The sequence below is a fragment of the Limanda limanda genome, chromosome 22, assembly GCF_963576545.1.
Source record: "Limanda limanda chromosome 22, fLimLim1.1, whole genome shotgun sequence".
NCBI lineage: Eukaryota > Metazoa > Chordata > Actinopteri > Pleuronectiformes > Pleuronectidae > Limanda > Limanda limanda.
Window position 1 is genome coordinate 15,925,985 of NC_083657.1, and position 13,575 is coordinate 15,939,559.

Sequence of the window (13,575 nt, forward strand, 5' to 3'; positions counted from 1 at the left end):
TTTTTTTTACTTTGAATTTATCTTTTATTTGTTTATGCAATTAATTATCTGGTAATGGTGAAAAAATACTTATTACAGTTTCCCAGAATCAAAGAAGAAAGGTAATGTTTCTTAGGATTTTCCAACCATCAATAATCAATACATTTTATTAAAATCATCGACAAATTCCGTCAAGTAGTGTCAAGGATTTAGGGGCATACTTGAAAGGTTAAAAGTATAGATACGTCTCTGAAAGAACAATCTACTTAGTCAAAGCTGTTTTGGTAAGAATGTTACATAACTCTTAATTTGTTCAGTTAAATATATAACTGAGTTTTGCTGCTTTTCTTGATCCGGTATGATCAGTATGTGACCACTAGTAGCATGCTAGTGATAAACATTTAATTTGGAGAATCAACCTGCCATTATCTTGTAATTGTCACCTTTTAAGCAAAATTTAGAGATTTTGACTTGAAAGGCAAATTCTGCTTTGATCACAATTTTGGACTCATTACACTGCTATGGTCATCAGTTTTTAATAGATACTACATCGAGTACATCCAAGATTAAAGGTAATAACTGAATTGTTAACCACATTTTATCTTTCAAATATAAACTAGGGGGTTTGTTTACAACTTCTCTATGTGTATGAGATTTATAATTTGTTGTATGTGTTATGTTGTCTAATACAAACAAGAAAAATAGGAACCTGGCTGTAATATATTAATCACAATTAAGTTTGTTTAACAGTGTCTCAATTGACCACAAGGTATCCCACTGACAGCTGCAGCCTTTTATAAGAACCTTGGTTTGGTGAACTGATGTGTGAGCGGACCACTTTAGATGTCACTGGACCTTTGTCTCAAAGTATTTGATAAGAACGGTGCCCGTGTGTGAGAACACTTTGTGTTTTTATCTGTATATATGTGTGTGAGTGTGACTGAACATGCTGCCATTTTGGGCCACTCTCCCGTGGGGCCTTCCTCATGACTCATAAAGAGGAGGGCTGCATCTCAACAGCTGAACAAATGTGGCATTATTCTACATTCAATGCAGATACCCTGTGTTTTGTTAAACAACAACATAATTGCAGCTACTGTATCCTCAACATTCAGGACTGCGTAATGCAGTAAATAGTTTTTTCATTTTAGCACCTTCACTCCAGCCACGTCACTTTAATCCACTATCCGGTATAAGACAAACAGTCACAACGGAAATATTTCGCTTCAATATTGTTCGTTAACTGTTTGTTCTAACCAATACCGGATCGTCACCTAGAACCCTTGCCCTCCCAACAACCATCAAACAATATTAGAAACAACCCCCGGCCCACTGGTTGACATGCAGCCTTAGATATCGCCACCATACAACCTGCAGACAGTGGCACACTCCATGCAGTGGACAGTGCTACACTTAGACACCGGTGCAGCAATGTGGGAAGGGGTGATGGGGGAGAAGTGTGTGAGTGGTAGTTGCATTTTTGAGAAAGAAAGGACAAGAGAGGGAGAAACCCAGTTAGTGGCAGGACCAGGAGTGACGTGGCAGGCACACGCACACCGGATGAGAGAGAGAAGTACAGGAAGAAAGACACACAGAGATGCACAGACAGACTTATGGATACACAAAGGCAACTTCATGGGAAACAGAAACCACAACAAGTAAGTGTCTTCTGTCAAACACTACATCATAGACATATCTTTTCTGCAACCGTACTTACACCTGCTGTAATTGGTTTGCTTTGTATCTGGATATTTTATCCGGACAAGAAAAAACTTGATCTGGATAAGAAAACAACTTTCTATCATGATATCCATTATAGCGCAATCACAATAGCTTTTCGAAGGATGAAGACAAGAGGCAACTTCCCATCCTCTAATGGCTGATGCCTCTGGTTTTTCTCCATCTCTCCCAGACCCAACTAAAACAGTTGTTGCCATGATTTAAGCTTTGATGCTCTGTCTGTTAACTTTCCATCATTAAGTCAAGTGCTGTGTCACAACTGAGCTGCCAATACCTTCTATAAACAGTTAGGTGAGCTGCATGAGTTAATGCAACAGATTCCATCAGTGATTGTCACAGATAGGCCTGTCGCGATATGCAATAAATCAATTAATTGCGCGATAAATTAAAATGAGCGATAATTTTTTGCCGGCTGCAATAAATTCAGGGATTAAAGTTTTCCGTCGCTATGACGGATTTCCGTCAACTCCGCTCGCATAAGGCTAAAAATGAGATCGATGCAGATCCCATCCGGCAGTCGGCCGCGGCTGCCGGTGGACAGACTCTTGTCTCCGCGCTGCCCACGCCCCGCGTGCGTCAGGGCTCCCGTGCAGGTGTGGGAGGATCTCCTCGCGAGCCCTCTCCCAAGCGCTGGCTGGCCCCCGCCGGGTGCATTTCCTCCGTGGTGCGCCGCGCGGCTTGGAAAGGCTCGGGGCGGGAGGACAGCCCCAGCCGCGGAGACACGGGGGTCTCCGAGCGGTCTGACACAGGGGTCTCCGCGGAGACACGGGGTCTCAATTGGCTCAGGCACCAAAGTCAGAGTCACGAGTCAGAGTGTGTCTGTTTTGTATTTATTTTTATTTATTTAAGTATAGTGTAAACTTTTGTTAACAGTTCATATATTATTCATAGTTTTAAGTTAAAAAGTTTTTGTATTTATTTATATTTATAATCTACTTTAAACAGTTCATATATTTGGCAATAAAAAAAGTCTTTCTTAAATGTCTTCCAGATGTCCAGTTCCAGTGTTCTTTAAAAATAAAAGTTTATTGATCTTCGAAAGGGTGTACTTGCATTATTATGCCATTATCATTATATAAGTTAAAAATGGTGTCAAAACGGCAATATTATCGCTTATCGCAATAATTTCTGGGGCAATTAATCGCACAGAAAAATGTGTTATCGTGACAGGCCTAGTCACAGATCTACATTTAGCTCAGTTAGCTCAGGTTGAATATTCCCATTCAGCCTTAAAGATTTATTCAAACACATACTAAATTACCTCTTCCTCTAAGACGTTTTGTAGCTCTCTAACATCATCCCACTACTTCTTTCTCTGACCCTGTCTTTATTTGCTACTAGGCCACAAGAAGCTGCTTTCCAGGAAACCCATACATCTTGATCCTTTGATTTGCAGTGCTACCATGCTTCCATCTTAAACTCCTTTAGGGTAAAAATAAAGATATAAAATGGGGAAAAAGCAACATTGAGCGAAGCTGTGCTAATCTGGATCTGACATGTCAAAAAATGACACGAAATGATGGGTGGCATCCAGCACATAGATTAGTTACATTCCTCTGAATGCTGTCTTATTCTGCGAGCTGTTATTTCTGTTCTATCTAGATCCTGATGACACACTATGACCCAGGAGATTACCAGTCAGTTGTTAAGTATCAAATGGGTGACTGGAATTGTGGGCAAAAGGTGTATCTCTGTGTGTACGCATATTATCTATGACGTTAGAATCATGGTACCAGCAATAGTGACCTTAACAATTCAGATAGAAAGATACAAAGAAATGTCCCCAATGTTATGAGGACTATCTTTCTGCTATGGGTAGACATTTTTGTTGTGAACATAAACATCAAGACCATGGGCAGGAAGGATCATCATCCTTTTGGGCTGGCAGATCATCATGATCGGTACAAACTTATATTACTAGCAGTAATGTGGTTATTACAACTTTTGTCTATTGTCCACCAACTCACCTACTTTGCATGGTGAAATAAAATGAGACCCTGCTACTGTTAAAGATCGTTTTCAATGGGAAAAAACATCAACAGATTGCAGATCAAGAGGATAATGTATCCAGATACAAATCAGATTTTAACAGCAGATGTAAACAAGGTGTTTCCAGTCAAAGTCTCATATAGGACAATTGGGTGAACCCCATTGCTTTCAAGCCATAGCCATTAAAACCAAGGAAGCCTGACTGGTTTTCCAGACTTCTCAATTCTGTACCTCAAATTTCACCAGTGGGACACTCCTTCAGTATGGACACACCGGCAAAAACATGTAAAATCACGTTAGCTGGACTCCCACACATACGAGCTCTTTTGAGTCAAGCAGTGATTCAGACATACCTTGGACTGGACATCAGCGTTGTGGTCGTTCTGGAGGAGCAGGGCCGCCGACTTGGTATCATCCTTGCGAGCGGCAATATGCAAGGCAGGCAGGCGGACCTTGCCTTTAGTATCGTTCTCCAGTAAGACAGAAACCACCTGGTTGTGGCCCTGCTGGAGGGCGATGGCCAGAGGGGTGAAGCCGTCCTGGATGAGGGAGGACAGGGAAGAAAAGGACAAAAAGGGGATTACCAAGATCCCATTTTTTAACAACTACTTATTTTGGGAATCTTTAGTAAACGTACGCTTTTATTTTGCTCACTAATGAGCCAAGGTGAATGGAACTGCATGTTTGCCAGAATAGAGTTTCTTTTTAGCCTATGGTCAAAACAATGCTTTTTAGCTTCGGTTATCTCATTACTTTTCATTGACTATGATTCTCAATATTATTAAAATAACATCAGCCTATTTACACCACGCTGTGCTTAGTGCCTAATTATTTGGCAGTGATGCAGTTTACTGTAGCAGGATGAGATTATCAAAAAAAAATACACAGTACACTCACCTCTGTAGCAGTGCTCTGGTTTCCTCCATTTTCCAGAAGGTATCGCACCACATCCATGTGATTCTCCTGAGCGGCCATGTACAAGGGAGTGAATCCATTCTACAGCACACAGACAAGTACGTCAGGTTAACAAATATACTAGAAGTTAAAATAAATCTCACACATAATCAACAAAACACGGCCCAAAATAAAGCCATGGCTCTTTAACATGATACCAATAATACCATGACTGCAGAGGCTCACCTGAGATTGAGAGTTGATGTCCGCTCCTCGTTTGATCAGGATCTTCACTACTTCAACCTGACCAGCGAGAGAGGCTATGTGAAGTGCTGTGTTTCCTTTCTGGATAAACAGAAAACAAGAAGGAACAGTTACTACAGGCACTGCATGTCATATCCACAGTTCTTCAGTATAACCTTATTAAAATATCATTATTACTGTAAATATAACCTTATTAAAGGTAAAAAGAAAGGGCTGAAAATATATCTCTGTCCAAAGGCATTTGTTAGTTTATGACTCTAACCAAGTCACACACACATATCTTTTTAATAACTAATGTAATGTCATATTTTTAAATTAAATTCCCTGAGTGTCTCCTGAAAATATTCAAAGCCCTACTGAAAACCCCACAACTCTGCACTTGCCTAACTGCAGCGTGGTACATGTTGCATTTTGGAGCAACACCAACATTCAAAGCACTGGAACCCCTTCTAGTAATGATTCGACCTTCTCTAATTGCAGGTGTCGCAATGATTGGCATTTTTTAAGCACCAATCCTCTATGTTTACAACTCCACTCTACATATCACTTTCCTTCACGGCTCCACTTTCTAAATCCCTTCGATCTAAATCATCTAGAAGCTTGTTTTTCTCAATGATTGATGTCAGTTCTAAAGTTGGACCTGATCTGCACAAAAAGGTCATGCTGCCTTCAGCCTATGAAATTATTTCCAAATATGTTTGATGACAAAATCATCATCATTATATTCTCAATATCTGCAATTATTATACAAAGCACAGAACACCCACATTGAGTAGGAGCTCAGAAAGTCCAAATGATTTCCTTTCCTAATCACTATTCCTTGACCCCAATAAGTTACATTACGAGAAGCAGCAAGGAGCTAGGAAAGGAGAACCACGGAGAAGATCAACTTTTTTTTCTATATGCACAAAATGTACAGTAGGCGGTGTTGTAGGTGTTGTAGGCTGTGCGCTGACTGTTATAATATAGTCTCTTGACCAAAACAGAAAGATAATTTTATTTCATACAAAGGAAACATTTATTTATCCGTATCTTACAGAAATAACAACATAGATTTTTTTGAAAATTTTAATAACACAAAAAAAAAGATAATGTGAGGGATATAAGTTTTTGTACAGTGGCACAGCATCTAGATGCATTTTCCATGTGTACATACAGTCATTGGCTGTGACCATTCACTATCCTCAATAACACAGATACACAGTAGCTTCTCTTGTAAGCAGACGTTGGGATCATCAACACTTTGTGTCACCTGACATGACTTTTAGTGACCTAGAACTTATTATTGTTGTTATCCTTTCCTCATTAATGTGCAGATCAATCACAAGTCCGGCCTTTTTCTTTATCAATCATCTAAATAGATTTATTTTTCATCAGCTATGCTTCCAGCTATAACTCGTCAGCTTGTAGCAAAAAAACTAAAAAGGTTGATTTACACTTACACACATATGAAGCAATTTCTTTACAGGTGCTAAAGTTTCCTCAGTGGGAAGCTGAAATACTGTATCTTACCTTAGTGGCTGAATCGACCGCTGCACCTCTGTCCAGCAGTTCCTGGACCAGATCCACATGGCCCTCCTTGGCTGCCAGATGCAGTGCATTAAGACCATTCTGGAAAAAGAGGAGTGACAAAAGGTTAATCTTAAAAAGAAAGGTCCTGAACGACAAAGAACAAAGGAAAATCCGGGTGGAATGACAAAGGTTTACCTCCCTCTCTAGGTCCATAACTATCTGAGCCTGCCTTTATTTCTGTTTATGTCAATCTTCTCCATCTTTTGACCATGTGAGCTGCTGTCCTTCTCTCTTAGTGAAGGGACGGATTGAAATATCAAAGCTGGATATCAAAGTTGGGTGAGATGTTGTGCCATGTTATGTTGTTATGGAGCAGAGCCGGTCCTGGGTTTGAAGTTATAAATAGTTGTGTGTGTGCGCGTGTGTGTGTTGTCAGGTCAAACAAACATCCACCTGTTTCCCCCCAAAGGTGCAGTGCTCTGAGCTTAAACATCACTGTTTCATTTATTTAGGGCAGAACCAATAAATAAATATGAAGGATATGATCTGAAATGCCACAAGAACCAGACAAATATTGTGACAAATATTAGTTGGGTTTTTGGGTTAATACAGATACTATCAACAAATGAAAAACTACCTGATATGAAAATGGTTTCATAGTGGTACAGAGATGTTTGAAGTAAGAGGCTTTAAAACACTTATTAATATCTGCATTAGGCTCATCAGTGTCATGTACTGATTGGTTGGCAGGGAGTAGGGAGGGTGGGGGTTGCCCTGCTGAGAGACAAGAAGCTAGAAAACTGAACGAATGCAACACTGAAACTGTAAATGGTCTTTATATAGTGCTTTTCTAGTCTTGATGACAAACAGTTAACAATGCACGTGTGTATGAAGATTATGCATCACAAGCAATTCCAGTTGCCTGTTTATGGGAAGGGTTTGATAAAGTTCACTTTAACAAACAATGTCGACAGTAGCAATATTGTTAATGCATAGTTTTTTTCTTTGCCACTTGAGAGCAAAGAAAGAAGAAGAAGAAGCTGAAAATCCAACATTTATCGCGTGATCTTACTGACTTCTGAAAGCCAAACAAAGTCCCTTTCAGCCCCCTGCCTTTATGAGGAGTTGGATGCAGCTGCAAAGTGCTAATGCCAAGTGACCAAATAACCTTTCAGTAGTCAAAAGCATTAGGCAGCAGTTTAAACAGAGCTGCTGAACTGATATGTAATTTCCTCCTGGACTGACAGAATAACACTCATCACACAGCACCCTGGGGCCGTGATCCCACAGGACTCCCACGGTCCCTACAGAGGCATCCTGTGGGATCCCAGAGATACTGAATATCATCAGACTGCATTTGAGTTTTCACAGCCTTGAAGTATTCCACAGCTGGCAGGAGGCATCTGTTCAGCAGCAGAGCAGAATATATGTTCCAGCTAAGTCCTGCTGTTTTTGGATCAGTTGACATGCTCCCCAACTTCTTGCTTTCAGCTGGCCTCATGTACAACTTAGCTATACTGGGCTGGTACAACTACTGGACTTCAATATTAGTTCAAAGAACAGAAGAAGAAAGAAATGAGCGCATTGTGCTTACTGAACCTGCCCTGTGTTCTATTTTCAGTGGGGAATTGGAAAAGGGGAAAAGCATGGATTTACAGTCTATTTTGTACGAAGAAGTTCTATCCTAGATGTATCATAATGTGTTATGAATAAGTTGTGAATGAATGACATTTACAAAATAGTTATTTTTCAATATGTATTTGCAGCCAAGTATCTCTACAAATACATTAAAATGAGCTTACATATAGCACTGTAGCTATAATTACTAAAAAAATATGTTTATATATTTTTGACCACCCTATAGTAATTTTCAAACTAATGGATTCTCTGTATGGAGAAACCGGCAGATGGGTAACAAATGAGAGGAAACACAAAAATACTAAAATACCACCACCACCACCACAGGCTGCCAGAACAACTTTAATGTGTATTGGCACTCTTATTTTACAATTTGAACTCGACTGAAGGGATGTAACAACATTCTTCCAAAACACATTCTCTCGTTCTGTGTTTGGATGATGGTGGAGGAGGGCGCTGTTAAACACGTCCACAATTTCACATTGGTGATCATTTGGTTTGAGGTATGGTGAACGCAAAGGCCAAGACATATGATCCACATTACTTATACACATCAAACCATTAAGTGACCACCATCTGCCTCATGGATGGGGACACTGTCAACCTAATTTTTCAGTTTTTTCCCTTTCATTTGCCACCCATCTGTAGTGTTTAACATATTAAGACACTTCTGAACACACATAACCCTAAGGGTCCTATTTATCTTTGTACAACCCCTCTGCTGCGACCTCCATTCCCCACAAGCCCCTTTATCATGCACCCTACCCCTGTCCACCCACTCCTCCATCCAATATATCTGTTACCTCATTCTGTCAGCCCTCATGTGAGCTCAATCACTCAGGAGACGTTTCCAAATTATCTGTTACATCCAACCCACCAGTAATTTTCACGAAATTGCCAATGTGATGCGGTGAAAATTGACTTAAACAGCGGCGGAGTCGTGTCAGGGAGTGACGAGGTTATAGTGAGCAACTACCTGCTCATTGGCACAATAATACATTCATACACATTACAAAGTTCAGAATCTCTTTCACAAGATCTGAAAATTAAGTTTTAGTTGAAAATGTTGTTTATATAAGGGTGACTACTTTAAACGGCTACTTTCCTTGATTCCCAGAAACTCCAGTAATATAGGATTATGTCATATTGTTAGCTAACGCTTTGGACCGTTAACAAGCAAACAGTCGCTACAAACACACATTTAAAGAGAAAATTTATTATTTTATTTTTTGTATTCTCTTGCTTGAGGCCAAATAAAGTCTGCTTCACAACATTAATCAGCCAACAAAATGTTGCTAAAGTTAATGTATTAGGGAAAAACTTTCTAGTTAAACATCCCAAAAAATTAGAAACAGTCCCTGCATAGACTAGCGGGCTGGTTAACTGCTTGACCAGCATAATATAAATGATTGTTACTAGCAATACAAAAATACGCTGTGTTTTGGTGCAGGTCACATGGGATGGGATAATGGTGAAACATCTTAAAAATCAAGACAATACCGTTGGACCAGCTACATTTGCAGGTAGACCAGCACAGTTATGGTGGTCCAACAGCTAAACCAGCACCAAACCAGTCCTACCCAGCTAAGATCAGCATGGAAACAATAATGATATATGTTGGTTTTCAGCAGGGTTAGCATCTACGTTGAGAGACATTTTTGTCCTTAAGCTTAAGTCTAAAAGTCATAATGTCAGTATGTTTATCAGAGATTCATTTTTTTAAATGAACAGCGCTGCACTGCTGGAAACAATGTTGTAAAACATTGAATTTATGGTCCAGTAAACCAAAAAAATCCAAAATATATGTTAAAACACATAATGGGACTGGGGGGGATCTACAGAGTTGAGTTACATATACCTCATGGGCATTGGAAAACTAAATTAGAAGAGCTTTAAGTTAGATTTCACCCTGGAGGGTGTTTTATCTCTGCACAAAGTTAAATGGTATGGTGTGAGTCCAAAATACAAAAGCTTATCGCTTGCTGGATATATTACAGCAGTGAAACAGGAGTGTTCCCTGGGTGTCAAAAAGCATTTACTAGTCAGACAAGTACTTCATCACTGTAATGGAGTCATTTAGGTCCCTTTGGGGTCAACCTGCATGCTAGGCATCCTGCAAGTTTTGACTGATGTTGCATGATCTTTTTTGTCATATATGTTTGCTCATATATGTGTTTAGGTAAGACGAGAATCTCAAGGTGTTCTCATGGTCAAACATCAGTCACTCTGTAACCACCAGTCTGATATTGCTCTGTTCAGAAGCGGCTTTTTAGTAATAATAAAAACTACATTTCTCATCTTGATGGATGGCCTGCCCAACTTTTAATGTGCCCACAACAACATTGGCTATCATCACTGATCACTGAAGTCCACAAGGAAATCCTGTTCATGCCACAGTTTCATTTTAAAATCATGTGATTTATGCAAATGCCATTTTTCTACGTGCATATTTTTCCATAGAGATTTATCAGAAGGAAGTGGGAAGAGTTGCTTTAAATACTCCCTTGATGATTGTATCACTGATTACCTTTGTTCAATAACATTATATGAAAGTTTTGTTACTGAGGAATATCACATGCTATGGATGTGTCATTGCTGATGTTCTAACGTGGGGTTAAAATATTCTGCCTTTAGTGATCTCAACAAATTAAAAGCATCCAAAGGGACCTGTTCATACCTCAGGACTCAATGAGGTCAGACTGTACATGAATGTGGAGTAAAATCTTCTTCTCCACTGATGTCCACTCTGTACGCTGTCATTCACATTCTCATATTGCACAAGCTGACTTCATCAATGACGTTTGAAAAGTCCTGTAGAGATCATCTTGGGGATATGTGTTGACTCAGAGATGGAGAGAGATAGACCCAGGCTGTATAGTTTTTGATTTCTTATCAGCCAAACAGGAAGTGCATTTGAGTAAATTCTTAAAGAAGATTTTTGGCGATTGTTATTGCGTTTTTTCGCTTACACCAAGTAACACCCCATAGTTTAGACTTTCAAAACTTTTACTAAAATGTTCTTGTCAGTGGGACGGAGACGTAGCTTGAGAAAAATACAAAAACACTGGTGCCCAAAATATCTTCAAGGGCACAAGCAATCAGGGCACATCAAGTGACAACAACTACGTCTCCACGCAACACAGAGCCACGAGCAAATGTCAGATTTCCACCCCATGTGACATTTGTTTACAGGGCTATTCACTGTGACTGTTGCCAGCACAGGACTGCTAACATCCTATCAGCTTTCAATCGCTTGAATGTTAATGGGCTTAGAGGAGACAAGATAATGACTAGAACTAAATAAAGAAACTCCCATGGATCCAACAATCCCCTACAGGAATAGAGCCAGTTTTTTAATAAAACAATTATAATAATATGTGTTTCCGTGTAGATTCGAAAGGGGCAACATACGCACATTAGCAATAATACGTGCTGTGATGTGTTAGGGAATATAGTGAAATTATCTTTTTTCTAATAAAGCATTCATGTTTTTCAGTTATGTACATAACGTTTTATATATGAAGCACTATTCTCTATGAGAAGCGGCAAATTGGGGTTCAGTACCCAGCCCAAGGACACTTTGGCTCCTATAGGAAGCAGTTTGCGAACATAATGATAGGTAATGTGTCAAATGTTGTTTTTCTAGCTGATTCTTCTGGCCAGTCTTGGCCAAAAAGTCAGTATGTCCACTTTTAAGGAAGTCACAACAAGCAGTGGTAGAAATGTAATTGAAGAAGTTAATGTGTGCACCTTAAGCTTTCTCTGTACTCGCCCCTTTTCCCAAAACTGAAAAAATCATCACATTTGAACTTTGACTAGCAAGAAACTTGGATTCTGATTCTATTCAAGTGAGAGAGAAGGATAAATGTTGTAGGATTTCTATTGAAGTCAATTTTCATAGAATAGTGTGCTGATGTAAGGATGCCTTACAGCATGCAAGTACAATTTCCTTAAAGTTGCTAGTGTTTTTTCTTCATATTGTACAATCCTTACTTTGTGATATGTGAGTGTAAGTTGTGTTGTACTGTGGTCTCCTACCTGATTGGACGTACTGATGTCCACTCCTCCTTTCAGGTATTCCAAAACTTTGTCGATGTTCCCTGCTCTTGCTGCTCGCAGGAAACTGGTGTTACTGTCCGACTGGAAGAGAGAAAGAGATCAATTATATTTTCATCTTTTTAATACACAAAACACATTTACATTTTCTCATTGGTTGTCATTTATAGACAAGGAATGGTTAACCGCACTGTGCCTAAATAAGTCAGTTTATCCTCCCCACAGATATTTTCTTGACTTGGTAGTGGAAACCATTAACATAACATCAAATCAAACCCAAGAAGGCAAAATCTTATTTAAAACAATAGCAAAACCTCAACAAGAGAGGGGTGTTTTGTGAACAGTGAAAATGATCTGCTCTTATAAAGTGAGTTAATCTCTCTGAAAGACACAAGTCAATCCTCAAGCTTGTCATATAAGTAGTTATTTTGGCTCCTGGTATTGTCAATGCAGAAGTTCACAGTTTCTTCTGGTGATTTAACCTCAAGCAAATGGTGACTGTGTCCCACAAGGATGCATTTCCGGTCCTTTTTAGTTTCATATGCTTCATGTATGTTCAATCACAAACAACACAGCATTGCAAATGACACCCAATCGTACCAAATTCTGCATAATAGTTTCTCCCAAAGGCACAAGTACTGAATTCTACACTGTTCACTGTTCAATCTCAAATTCAAAAGATCCCAAATTGCGTGTCATAAAACATCTTTGTACTCATGCTTCAGTTCGTATTTAGAATATTCACTTTTAGGATAGAATATAAAGCCTTTATTGTAATTTTATGGTGATACAACAAAATATAAAGAAAATATCTACAGTGCAGTATGTACAGTTATGCAACCAAATGTTATAACTTAACTATAGAGACGACTGTTTTGGAATATTAGAATATTATCAGCAGAAATTGTGAATTGATGATTAAATATAGCTTTTTCTAAGTGCACAATAATGTGTTTGTCCCTCAGTGGGGAAGGACTTGTCCCTTGTCTGTGTTTGCATGCTGAGTGAGCTGGAGTTGGAACCAGACCAGGACTGCAAGGAGGTAGAATGATTCAGCATTTTCCTCTTGGTGCCTTCACTAAAGCTAAATCCTGGCTCACACACAGCTTGTTCAAAGCTCCCAGCTCTGTGCTCTTGCTGTGGAAAAACACTGTGTGATGCTTATTTTAACTTCAGTCAGACTGCGCTATGGAGAGGTCAGAGGTCAGACACAGAAATACTGCAGCACCACACTGGACCTGATGGGGACTCACTGTCTTGCTCATGGAAACTTCAGCAAAGTCAGTTATTCAGCTGAGGAACGGTCTCTCATTGGCTCTCAAGGTCATGGTTTGTTTCAGAAATTACATTTTAACTTTGGTCTGCCTTTATGTTAATCCTCTGTAAACCTGCACCCATTTCGTCAGAGATCAGAGAAGAAGATGCAGCAACGATGATGTACAAAACTACTAAGCACTAACACTGCGGCACTGATGTCTTTTCAGAAACATAAGAATAAAACTG

At 39.4% G+C, this 13,575-nt stretch overlaps 1 protein-coding gene across 1 annotated transcript in view; it reads right to left on the minus strand.

Annotated features, from left to right (window-relative positions):
• ank2b (ankyrin 2b, neuronal) overlaps window positions 1-13,575 on the minus strand; it is an 86,388-nt gene that overhangs the window by 52,204 nt on the left and 20,609 nt on the right. Inside the window, exons 2-6 of the mRNA XM_061095885.1 lie at window positions 12,055-12,156; window positions 6,379-6,477; window positions 4,849-4,947; window positions 4,606-4,704; window positions 4,062-4,247 (exon numbers count right to left, since the gene is read on the minus strand). Of these exons, the coding sequence (XP_060951868.1) occupies window positions 4,062-4,247; window positions 4,606-4,704; window positions 4,849-4,947; window positions 6,379-6,477; window positions 12,055-12,156 (585 nt within the window). The remainder of the gene's footprint in view (window positions 1-4,061; window positions 4,248-4,605; window positions 4,705-4,848; window positions 4,948-6,378; window positions 6,478-12,054; window positions 12,157-13,575) is intronic.